The sequence below is a fragment of the Stegodyphus dumicola genome, chromosome 3 (assembly GCF_044657685.1).
Source record: "Stegodyphus dumicola isolate Sdum_Otavi_A_Nest chromosome 3, ASM4465768v1".
In the NCBI taxonomy this organism is placed as follows: domain Eukaryota; kingdom Metazoa; phylum Arthropoda; class Arachnida; order Araneae; family Eresidae; genus Stegodyphus; species Stegodyphus dumicola.
Window position 1 is genome coordinate 131,495,753 of NC_140770.1, and position 13,492 is coordinate 131,509,244.

Sequence of the window (13,492 nt, forward strand, 5' to 3'; positions counted from 1 at the left end):
AAAACTGCAAAAACGCTCATGCGCCCTGCACATTTGCGAGAAATTAACCCAAGTTGAAATATCTATCAATATTCAGCGGCCTGATATCAGTCTTGGCTGTCATGTTCGTTCACTGACTGACTAGTTGCAGTTAGAGATTTAGGCACAGGAAAGCAATGTGTGTGTAATCGAACAGTCTGTGTAGTTGGAGTTTCAGTAACAGATATTAAAACTGATTTCTTTTGCATGACAATGCACATGAAATTAGCAATGTGGGTATTACTTTCTGCAATAAGTCCGGGAGCGCCGAATGCCAATAGAATTAATGATACTAACTATATTTAATTGTTGTAGCTCTTATATTTTTTTAAATGATGTTTTGATGTAATTCTGGGATTTATTTAGCATCGTGTTTGAATGTTTCCTTTATCAGCCCCAGTAAGGCAGAATTTCGTTAAGTCACATATGAAGTGACAAACTGACATCATACTTAAATAAAACTAAATGGGTTAAAGAAGTAAATTAAATAAAGGAATTAAAAGTTGCACATGATTTGTTTGAATGGTTATATAAGCTTCTGAATTTTGTGTATAGGAATTAAGTTATACATTATTCGTAATATGAATAGGTGGAATTTGTCCAGATAAATTCTGAACTTAACCATCCTTAATCTTTTGCTACAAGACAGCAATTTCTCTTATGCAGCCAACGGGCTACAGATTCCATCCTACAGGATGAGAGTATTTTGTCGTTAAGTCTAAATTACAAAACACCGTGAAAGATCAAGGTAAATGTTAAGTGTAATCAAGGTAAATACTCCTTCCTTTTAAAGATTTATATTGCTGCATAAATATAGTTCCATATTTCTACATATGAAAGATTTTAGACAAACTACTTTTAAAATATTTAATTCATCAGAAATATTTTATTCATCAGATATACATTTTTGCTGGGTAATATGTAAAGCCATCATAAAGTAATTCTGAGGTTCCTAGAAAGAGATTGTAAAAGAGGGATTTCATAATGATCAGTTGGTCTTCAGAATTACGTTGTCTCATTTACTGAAGTTCTTTCTTAACTCTGGAGTCGATTTCGCATTTTGATTCAGAGACAAAAGTTCATGAAATTTAGCTACCTATTTATATTTTCATTTCCTGATTGTTGCACTGAAAACAGAATACGTACTTGCAGCAAAACCGTTATTTTTAAATCAGTTTTCATACTCTGTTGTACTTATTTTGGTATATTTTGCAAGCAAAAACATATTCCCTCCAAAATAACAAAACAATGAACAGTAACATAATTGGTATGCAGATATTCTACATGGAAGTATATCTACTTGACTACCGTCTTTTCGAGTGAGTTCGTGTCTGTCGCATATATATGGCTATCGGTCTGCAGGAAATATCCAGTAAAATTATGTGACTTAACGTTATTCTACCTTTCAAAGGCTACCTGTTAATTTTAATTTATTTTAACTGAATATCTTTACGGCATGAAAGAACGGGATATATTAAAAGACATATCGCATGAAGTAATAAAGATAAATAATATAATTTTTAAATTTTCAGAGTCGATGGCGGCAGGAAAACACTAATGTTGAAGAAATGCAGGTATGAGGAAATAAAATGCCTTTTATGTGCTGTCTGGCCAGAGATAGTGCGACCATTAGCACAAACACACGAGTGCAACTTCCATTAATTTGTTTATGAAATTATGTGGATGCGTATGATTTAGATTCTAGGATATATAGAATCCGTTTTATCACACTGTTGTTGCAAATGTATCTCTCAGGTGCACTATGTCCAGTTGGGAGGCCTGTTAGACATATGCAAATGTTTTGGGGGCGTGTTAATTAGGGTCCTACTATCCATGGTCAGACAGTATTTCTTAATTCTGATTAAGTGATTATTTGTATATTGGCGGAAGAAAACTAATGCTTCAAATAGTGTGAGATATTTTATTTAGATTATTACGAAATGAAATAGGTAGAATGTTCGATTGAGAACAAAGGGAGTGAATTATTATTTTTTTTATTTAGAATAGTTTAGGTTGAATTTTCTTTTCTATGCTTTCCCAGTTCTTAGGTTCCCTATTTAGGTTACTGATATTCAGTTTATTTTATGAAATACAAGGTGAGATGAAATGTAATGAGAGTTTTGCGAAAAACATTGATATAGGCAGTAGTATATTTACTCAGGTGACATAGACAGTGCCTACAGTTTGATGACCTGGCAGTTTGACTGAAAACTCCCAAAGTTTAGCGTTTGATTCTAACGACTAATTTTATCTGCCTTTCAAAGGATACATGTTAATTGAAATGTAATTTATTTTAAATGAATAATTTTACGCCATGAAAGAACGGTATTACAGAAATGTAGTGTTAGTATGTGCGCTAACGGCATATTAAAGAAATGTAACAGGGAAATCATAAACAGTGTTTGTGAGACCAAAACTTAGAGATTCGTGAAAGCAAAATGCGAACTTTCAGAAAGAGATACAGGACGTCCCTAGAAATTAAGTTTTCAGGTTGCCCAAGTCTTTGTAGGTGGCCGGAAAGTTGTGGAAGAGGAATCGCTCTTCGCCAGGTAAACGGACAAAAATTTCTAACATGTGAGGTAGTTAGCCTTAGATTGAAAGGAAGTATTTTGTAACGAAACGAATTCTTTTAGTCTATCCAAATAGTGCTAGGTGTTCAAACCGACCCTCTTTCCAACTATTGTCAACAGGTGGGTGCTTCTTCATCACAATATCTGTCTACTGTTATACTACGTTATATGTCACAGAAAATGTGATCAGAAAACGCATTGTAATGATTCCATAAACTTCTATTCACATGATTCTGCCTATTTCAATTAAAAAATGCATTTCTGAAAATTTCCAAAAGAAACAATTTGTCTCCGCTCTTTTTTGCATTATAAAACTATTGTATAATGAATAAATGGAAGCATTCATACAGAATACAGAAGCTATTTGCGGTGGTTATTCATGGGACATCACAAAAATGGTAAACTAAGGTCTTGAAGTTTGGCTGACTATATGAAACATTCAAGTAATTTTGGACTATTCCATGATGTTCATCATGGAGTAAAAGATAAACCTCAATCTCTAACTTTTCCGTAGTGAATAATGACATCTATTAGTATGAGATTGTAAAAGAGATCTGAAACACGCTTTCGTTAAAGATGTCGGAAGTTTTCATATTTGCTCATGAAAAGAGCTGTATCTCTTTATTTTGCATTATGATGCACAGCCTGAGATATTTCAATAGATTTCGGTTTCTCCCTGATATCGTTTTCATACTATTACGATTTACAATAGTTTGAAAATTTTACTCTTGTTCCTATAATTTTTTATAAACCGTTCATACTTGTGAACTGTTGTAATGAGAAAGACCACAAGTCCTAGTACTCAACATCAGTCCTATTCCGTCCAGTTAAGAATAAATTAAAATTTCATTTAAAATTCTACGCTTATGTCAGTGAGAGCCTAAAATTCCACGCAAAGCTTCATCATTACAGGAAAAAGGACAACATACGTAATATCGTTTCACGTTGACGCTCATCACACTAGAGAGCTTTAAGTGCAGTTATCGATAGTGAAGTTAAATCTCCAATAACAATGTGGTTTCCAAAAAAGTGAGAATTTAAGTCAAAAAATGAAGTTTAATTTCTTAGCAGTTTAATTACAGTTTCTGCTATAGTTCATATGCATTTTAACATAGAATCTTGTTTATTAGAAGTAATTCCATCCTGAATTTCGAGTTTTTTTTTTTTTTTTCCAAATTTTAGCATGCTCAATTTGTTCTAACTTTATCTAGAATATCTTTATAAGAATATCTTTTCCTAGTCCCTTCTATCCTAGGTAGCTATTTTAATTTACCATTTCAAAAGTTTTAATTTTCGCTTTATTTCTTAAATTTAGATGATAGTCAGCATCTCTTTCTTTTTGATTTCTTATGCGCGACAAAAAAATTCTAGGATAAGTCAATTTCATTTTCTCAGTTTTCGGTAAGCACACAAACCAGACAGTCCTTAACTGCATTTCCGAGAGAGCATTTTTAAATTATGCAGACGATATTATTTAATATTTCACAAGTTCGCGATGAAAGCTACTGTCTATCAATATAATTGTATGAAGTTATTTTTAAGGTAAAAGTACATTAATTCCGTTTTATTACTTTAAATTTCTTGCATTGACTCATTCAATACTTATTATTGATGAATTTCATTATTTCTTCTCTAATACACTAACGTATGTTCTTTGATAGTTCCGAGTTTGCTGTGGCCCGAGGACGGCCATAGTGTACGTACCGATCATCCCCGTTAGGCCAATGGTAAAAGGTAGCACTCCGGCCATCCTGAGTCGAAACCATTTTGCAAGGAGGAGGTAAGAGATTCAACGGAGCAGCAGCTTTCACCACTCTGTGCATCAAATTTATTTTTAAGAGCAAACATAATTTAAAACTCATAAAAATTGCGATTTAACTATTCCTGGTAAAAATTCAATTTCGTTCTCAAGACAGTTTTCTATATAAATCAAAATCATTTGCTTTGGAAATTTACTTAAAACAGTTCTTAAATTTAGCAATTAGCAGACTGATTTGCACTGGCAAGAGTATTCTGATGGCAAAATACATAGTATGAGAATTTTCTTTTGTTAATTATACTAATGTTATAAATGGATATAAATGTCACCGCATCGAGGTGCAGTCCAAACACTAAATAGCCTGATAATAATCATTTTGCTGTCAAAAAGTGTATCAAAAAATAATCAAAAAGTGTCGAATGCAAACTATCTCACTAAAGAGGTTTCTGATGTCAGTATATGTAATTAATACATAAATAAATGTAATTAAACATAAATAAATTTAAGCACTGAACATTGCTTCTGTGACATGATTACCTCAAAAGAAAATGAAAATCCTTTAGAATTATACATGATTATCTTACAGAGTTTTCACTGTATTGAAGTATCTAGGCTTATGCATGTCTTCTTAAAAACTTCTGGGGTATTTTGCATTTTGTAAATTTGAAATAGTTTTGTCGTCCCACAAGGTAGGATGCGTAGCAAAGCCGGATACCATTTAAGCTGACTATACCATCCCGCGAACATAGGAAGAAATATGTTCTCTTAATTGTTTCATAAATGGCATTTGTGCGTTAAGTAGTACGAGTGACATTTGAACGCTGTATTCTCGTTGCTTGAAATAAAAATATCATACAGAAACATTTACATGTTGTATTTTGTAGACGTTCATTCTTGTTGATTGGATAAACTTGTAAAGAACGCTGTCAATTAATTCGGAGCGAGCTCTGATTTATTTTGACAGCTTAATTATTAAGCAATAGTATGTTTTAGTGCATTGCTATTAAAATTCATCATTAATCAATCACAAAAATAGAAAAAAATCTAACATTGTGAAATTAAAATTTTTATTAAATTAGACGAATAGTATTATCACATATTAAAAATATCTTGTATTTTTTAAAGTTCTGACTTAAAACCGTGTAACCTAAAAAGGGTTTTTTATATGTTATATTTTAAGCTTGTAATCTATAGAACGCAGGAAAGTGGTGAAGAATATTACCACCTTTGAATGCTGGAAAATTATTTTAGTGGATGCCAACTTTTTATTTTAATTGAGGCCGATTTAACGCATGATATATTCAACATTTAAATTCATTTTTAGGAATCTGATCTCATCTTTAAGTTCATAAAACTGATAATAATGAAGGATTAAACCTTTTGATCTAAAAATATGTCTTTGTTAGCTATTGTGCTAATTGAATATTAATTAATTCATTGAATACCAAAAATTGCCAAAATTGCTAAAATTGAATAAATTATTTCAAAAATTTTAAAAATATTTGCGTTTGGAAAGTTACTTTTTATCTATTAGAACACAAAATTTCAAAAATTAATTTTATAATAAAGATCATTCGTAAAGAACGATCTTTTCCGATTAGTTTGACAAAAGGTATGCAAGAATAATTCAAAAGGTATGCAAGAATATAAATAAATAAATAAATTTCCAGATTTTGAAAAAAAATTGCAATTGAGTACTTTATTGCCTTTGTAAATATGTATATGTGAAAACGTCCAGCAAAATTAGGTCGAGAAAAGGGGATCAAAAGTTAACTTCAGAATTTGGCCGAAATAAAAATCCAAAAATTAAGTTAAGCCGCATTACTTAAGTAGACTTTTCTCGCAGTACTTATTATATTTTACCAAGTAAGTTAAAAAAATCAATTTTGTTACAAAACAATGCCCACAATTTCTGTTTGGGAATCTTTTTAAACGTTTTGTAAAAGAATAACGTTTCAGAGTTTTTAAATTTCTAAGTTAAATTAAACAGCATACTTAAGGCAGTCTTTAACTTGTGCCTTCAGGAAAAGCATAAAACAGTGATTCCTAAATATCGCAAGATAAAAACAATTTACTATTAAATATTTTGCTCATCAATCCAGTAATATCCATAAACAGAATAATAATGTAAGCTGATAGGGAAATCCTGAAAAACTTGATGCTACAGAAACTGATGGGTTTTTGAAACAGATAAATTACATTACATATTGAATCATTAAAATTACCAGAGGAAGAAAGAAATTATTGAACAGTTTTTATTATTATTTTTCATCCATAAAATGTTTTAAATTGAGTATATGATACCCATATGTAAACTGATAAGTAAATGAGTTATAGTAAAATATCTGATGTATATTTGCCTTAAAATGAATGCATTCGTGGGCTCATTTCTAGAGAAATTAGCTTGTGTTCATATTATACACGGGAAAACGTCAATTGGTTTGGTGTCCCCTAAGTTATATGTCATTCTTAAGTTATCTTATAGGCCACTGTAGAACCTCTGCAAATGAAATATACAGAGACAAATTTTAAAAAATATTGGGAAAAAATAGACAAATTAAAAAAAAAATTGAGCAGAGAGAGTTCAGAAATAAAATGTGCAAATATAAAATCCAATACTTGCAAAAACAAAATCATATGTAAATGTTTTTATTCAAAATTGGAAATAGCCAGAACCAGATTTAGACGAGAAGGCCCTAAGCTATTTGTGATATGGTTTCCTTTATAAGTCTGTTATAATATATTTTAGCACTATTTATACTATATTTTAATTTGGGGGGCACCCAAGAAAGTGGGGGCCCTAAACTATAGCTTGTGTCGCTTGTAAGTAAATCCTACCCTGGAAATAGAAAAACTGTACCCAAAGTTTGGAAACATACAGGTTGGGGTAAAAATATAATATGTTAATCATAAACTTGTTATAAATGTGGTTAGGTGTAGTTCAGTTTGAGGTGTCATATGTATAATGGCGCCAGTTGTTTGCTATAATCATTTATAACATTTGTTACCATCATTTATAATATTTGTTACCATCACCTGTAGCATGATAATTCTTTTTAATTTATTGTACATTTGAGTTTCCTCAAAACATTAATTATTTTTCAACTCCTCAGTGTAGATCAGTTGGATGAATACCAACCTTTACTTAAAAACGGTCTAAGGACGGATGAGAGAGCGTTGGGTTTTTGTGACCTGCTCAGGTCGCGCAGTTCTCTTGGAAAAGTGAGCCTTTATCTGAACAGCATCAAAGGTTAGTACTCTTCTAAATATTGCATAATTATTTCTTGATTATAGAAAGACTTTACATCAGAAAATGAAAAATTAAATATTTTAGAATAAAATTTTCTAATTAATTTTAAATTTATAAAGCGGGATGTAACAATTAACTGCGAAGTCTTCCCTAAAGTCTGGCTTTTATTTTCAAGAATTAAAATCAACTGAAATCATTCTAATAAAATTATTGACAGCATAGTTTTAAAGTATTACAGTTACATTTTTAATTTTCCGCCCTATTTTATAATACTTTAACGAATTTTTGATTAACAAACTAAACGGTTTCAAAGCTAGCAATGGCAACACTGTACCCCCCCCCAAAAAAAAACATTTTTTATCTCCAGGCTCGCGAGACTCTGTATCGGAAATTCTAAAGATATGCTCCTTTCAAAATTATTTTACAATATTGCTCTGGAACTGAATCTTTTGGTTTAATTGAGAAGAGCATGATATTTAATAAACAAAGGTAACACACAAAATGTTAAAAAACGCTCCTTTGGATGTAACTTAAAATCTGAAACTTTAATTTTTTTTATTATTATTAATTTTAATGTAAGTAAAGTGTTAAATTAAACACAATTCAGACAATATTCAATTATATGAGTTTTCTAATAAAATAAAATAATGCATAAAATAAATCTTAACAAATAAAAAAGTATTTTTTATAATAAACATGCTATATAAAAGTTGTTTTTTGACGAGAAGCATTACTTTTTCGGAAAATTATGGAAATGTCAGTTTAGTACATAAAACTGAATTTATGGGCTAATAATGACACTAATGTCTTTATGTATTTAGTTTTTGATTTATAAGAAAAACCACACAGCAATATATTATTTTCAATCAGTATAAAATAATCATCAGCACTTTCCAATTGAAATACAAATCCAAGAAGAACATCATCTTGAAAAGAAGTTATTCTTTAGAATCATCATGACTTAACTCGAATATTCTATTTAATAATTCAACTTTTGTTTCTAGAAAAAGCCGAGTTGTATGACTTGCAGAAAAAGAACGGCGTGTGCCGCGTGACGGAAGAAGAACCCCGTGAAAGACCCCGTGCCCCTTCGGACCTACCAGGACTGAGACCCGTCTTTGTGAACGACTGGAAACGACCCAAAAAAGTTACGATATTTTTATAGTTCTCTCTTTATGTCTAGGAATGGAATGCATATTTCTATAAACAAAGCTAATTAAAGAAGAAATTAAAAATAATTAAGAATTACTTTTTGATGTGATTTTTATATTCTAACGGATTAGCGAACGGAATACAATACAGAACGGAATATGCCTTTCTATATTTTGATAATTTCCTCTATTTGTGATTTGGAACAAAATGGATACTGTTTTGTTGAAACTGATCTCTGTTACAGTTTAATACTCTCATGAGTTATTGGTGTATTTTATTTCTTTTCATGGCACATAATATTAGGAAAAATTACTAGTTTATGTGATTATAAATGCACACATCAACATTACTTCCATAATATTAACGTAACTATGGACTGAATCTATGGACTGAATTTTTTATATGATTCGCAATAAAAGTTTTACAAGTTAGGTAAATCAGAAGACATTTTGCAAAGCAGTGTGTGGGAGCAAAAAAAAAAAAAAAAAAAAAAAAAATAACGAGTTTATCTAAATATATTTAACTGACGCTACGTATGCAGATAACTGATTTTAATAAATCAAGCTTAAGTTATCTGTCTTATCTTTTCGAAAAGCAGCTTAAAGTATATTAGTTACGGCATTCGATATTAAAGATAAGAAAAATTGGAGGAGTTATGTATTCAGGTAGCGTATTTTATCAACAACTGAACACTCAAACAAACCAAATGATTAATTAATGGTTTTATCTGTTCATATTACATGTGAGACTAAAGTACATTTAAAGCAGCTTCGTTCTTTAGAAATGCAGCTATACAAATTTAAGCTATTGCTAAACTGACAATTGTTTTATTCCGCACACAAGTTTTGAATAATTAGACAACCGTAAAAAAGATTTTATAAACGTATCATATTTAAATTACTTTCCTAATATTCTTTCTGCTAAGTACAGTTAAGTATGCAAATTTAAGCATGTATATAGTTTAATAATTAATTTTGTTTATTTAATGCAATTTAAGCATGTATATACGTATTTTAATAACTAATAAGATTTTATTCTGTTAAATTAATGAAAATCTTCCGATAATGTTTCTCAATTAAGATTTTTTTCAATTAATCTCAATTGCTGCAGAGTTTAAAATCAAAGTTGTTTTCCTCATATAAGAACTTCAAAAGAAGTAGTAACATCCACGTAAAACCAGATTTATGAAAGAGAATTGAAAGTTACTAAATCTACCCCCCCCCCCAAATTCGTGTTTCTTTTTGCTGAAATTTAAAATCGAACCCACTGTCACGATTTTAAAATGAACGAAATGGCAATAGATGCAAGTTATAAATTATTCAGTGCGCAACAGTTATAAATTATTCAGGGATTAATATTATAAATTATTCAGTGTACAAGTGAGATACGGATGAGATCGGATATTGTATGAATTATTAAAATGCGCGTGCAGAATTTTTATATCTGTCTTATATGGAGCCACTCGGCTAGGTATTGTAGCGCTAACGAAGGTAAACTGTCAGAAACGAAATCAAAATATATTTGCATTTCTTAATTTACCATTTTTATTTCTCTTTTATTAATAATTTTAAATATTTTATCCTATTGGACTTCTGACTGCTATCAACTATCAAGTGTTTTTTTTTTTTTTTTTTTTTTTTTTTTTTTTTTTTATTTTACGAAATAATACCAGTGCCTAAATTTGCGGATGAATTCAAAATGTATTCTTTACATCTTGTTGCTTAAATAATTTTGTTTATTATTCAAACACTGTTTATGCTGTTCGTGTTTCACATCAGCTTGGCCAAAAGATAACATATTTTGCTATCACTGCTAAAAATTTCTTGAATATCATTATTTGTATTTTACTGCTATGAAATTTAAATATCTTTTAAAGTAGGATTGAAATTTGAGATGATTTACATTTGCGTGTTCTATGGAAAATTCTGAATCTAACATCTTCTGATATTAGTATGATTTAGTGAGAAACATCCTGGTAAGTTTTCACTTTTGTATGCCGGGATTCACACCATGGTGTAAACCCTAAGTGAAAGCATTCATAAAATAAGTTGACAATTTTGTATTTTAAAATTTCTTTCGATGTGTTTGAGTTAATTGGGATTAATGTTATGTTATCGAATTTACTTTTATTAAATTTTAATATAAGATTAATATTATTAAATTTTAATATAAGATTAAATATCCCGCTATTTTTTGCTTGTTCAAATTACGTGATAACAAAAAATACTATTGAGAAAAATTATGGAAAGCCGAAGAAAAACCTCCCATATTCTCACCTAAAAATGATTTTTAAAATTGAGACCTAAAAATTATTTAAAATTTAATGCAAGATTAAATTTTCTGCTTACTTTTGCGTATTTAAATTACACTATGGCAATAAAACTTATTTATAAAAATAAAGGAAAGCCCCCCCCCCGAAAAAAAAGGATCTAACATATTCTGATGTAAAAATGATTTATTTGGATCATCTTAACTTGGGAATGAAATTTTCTCTAAAATAAAAATTATTGGCACGAGGTAATCAAACAAAGAAATGACTTAACATATTTTTATCCAGTCGTTTCAGATATTTGGGACTAATAATGTATAGGTTATGCATATGTTTATTATTTCACAAATGATGTAATCTGACTATTCTGTATAACTGTATTGGTACATATAATCAGTTGAACCTACAAAGTAGGATTTCCTAATGTAGTCTATTTTCTTTTCTAGCAGGCAAAAAACGAAGAGAATGATGATAACAACAACAGTAAGAGTAATAGTAATCAGAATGGTGGTGTAGAGAAGCAAAGAAAAATGCATGTGGGATCCAGTCCCGAAGCTACTCCCTATAATATCCTTCCCAAAGGATGCAGGGGATCCTTCTGCGTCATCCTCTAACACCCTACAGCATCCCTCTAATCCTACTGGTAGGTAGTTGCTATAGCATTTAAGCACATTTTCTACCTGATAGGCATTTACTGTAGGATTTAAGCATTATCTGCTTCTTTAGAAAAAGGTGTTCTCTAACACTGATCATACAATCGAATGCGTATTATTTATAAGAGAAATGTCTTTCAGTCACAAATATTTTTCTCTTTGATTAATCAGAATAATCTTTACATATACTCCGTTTTGGTGCCAAAAATACTTATTTCCCCTATTTGAGCGAAATTTTGATTTTCCCTACGATTGCATTAAATCATGATTGCTATCATAGGGAAAAGAGATGATGTCTTTTTACTTTCTGAGTTAGACCCAATATAAGGTCATCATAAACATAACATAGGCAATCATAAACATAACATAGGCAATCATAAACATAACATAAACATAAAGCGATCAGTGCGGCCAGTGGAACTTGCGCTTTAAATTAGAGGATCCGATAATATTGATTTGCATTTAAACTAAACGATATATTTCCTCAAATAAAAGGAAATATTAAAATAAAAAATTATTCATCAGAATGCTGATTTGCATTTAAACTAAACGATATATTTCCTCAAGTAATTTTAAAATAAAACATTATTCAACTGAATTTTTACATATGATTCAAAAACATATCAGAGTTAAGCATCTTTTTTCTCAAATTTTTTAACTGAAAATTCAACATTTTACTGTCATGTAATATCAATCTATTATATGATTATGAAAAATCTGCCTGTGGAGAGTAAGGTTTCATGGAGGATTTTCCAAGCATATGCTGCTTATATTTAGGTTTAATTCAGAGAAAATCACGAAAACGTCCATGTCATGAAACGTCCATGTCCAAACAATCCGAGTCAATCACCCGTGTTCAAAATCACGGAAGAAAATTATGGACAAATAAACCAAATATCCCATAAAAAAACAGACGTATTTATGGGATATCTCCAAATCCATGTTTTATCTCACTCTCTTGCTTACATTAATTATGCTATACATCAGGAGTTGGCTTTAATGCTATAATGCATTGCATTCATGACTCCAGTCATCTCCATTCGAGGCCCGGTTTGTGAATACAAATCCTTGATTTACTGATTTACGTATTAATTTGTGATTTTGCTAAATGTATTAAGCGGGTTATTTTACTTTAAAAATAGATAACGTTAAAAGCCGCATCCTGTACATTCTCCAAATTTGAGAATTACTATTCTGAATCATTATTTCTTAAACATTATTTTGATGAAAATGTCTGCGAGAAAGCAATGGTAATCAAACGTTTTTGTTTCTAATGGCAGATTACAAAGACAAGTGTAGACTGAACAAGCCAAGCTGAAAGAGAACAGCAAAACTAAAAAAGAGTCCACGGTATAATTTATAAATCTATTTTGTGTCTCACCTCCCAGTATTTCTCCCAGAGTGTTCATGCATAGGGCAACGAGTCAGATGTGAGACATCCATTTCCTCATAAAGGTTGCACAATTTTACAAATTATGTTCATTCCATGTAGAAGTTCTAAGGCAATCATGGACAATAAGAGGACTAAAGATAGCACTAGATTTCGTTTTGGACCATAAAGGATTGTCAAACGTTCAGTTAGTCTTTTATTGATGACTGTTCCTCTCAGTAACGTCTTTCCTAAAAGCTTCACTGTACTAATTTTTGATTCCTCGTTTAGTATTCCACTGGAGAACACGTAGTGAAGAACTCTGTAAGTGACACATGCCGATGTAGATCATTTAGCTTTATTTCTACGTTGCCAGGGTGCACGGCTAGGAGACGGATCTACATTGCACTTCTGATTATCAAAAGTCGGACAGGTATTTATTAAGGAAGGTG

The 13,492-nt window shown here is 30.6% G+C and overlaps 1 protein-coding gene across 1 annotated transcript in view; it reads left to right on the forward strand.

Moving 5' to 3' along the window:
* Nucleotides 1-13,492, forward strand: part of LOC118186632 (uncharacterized) — a 435,694-nt gene that overhangs the window by 407,450 nt on the left and 14,752 nt on the right. Inside the window, exons 22-26 of the mRNA XM_085813324.1 lie at nucleotides 1,551-1,592; nucleotides 4,250-4,368; nucleotides 7,461-7,597; nucleotides 8,602-8,744; nucleotides 11,468-11,661. Coding sequence (XP_085669450.1) covers nucleotides 1,551-1,592; nucleotides 4,250-4,368; nucleotides 7,461-7,597; nucleotides 8,602-8,744; nucleotides 11,468-11,632 — 606 coding nt within the window. The 3' untranslated portion in view covers nucleotides 11,633-11,661. The remainder of the gene's footprint in view (nucleotides 1-1,550; nucleotides 1,593-4,249; nucleotides 4,369-7,460; nucleotides 7,598-8,601; nucleotides 8,745-11,467; nucleotides 11,662-13,492) is intronic.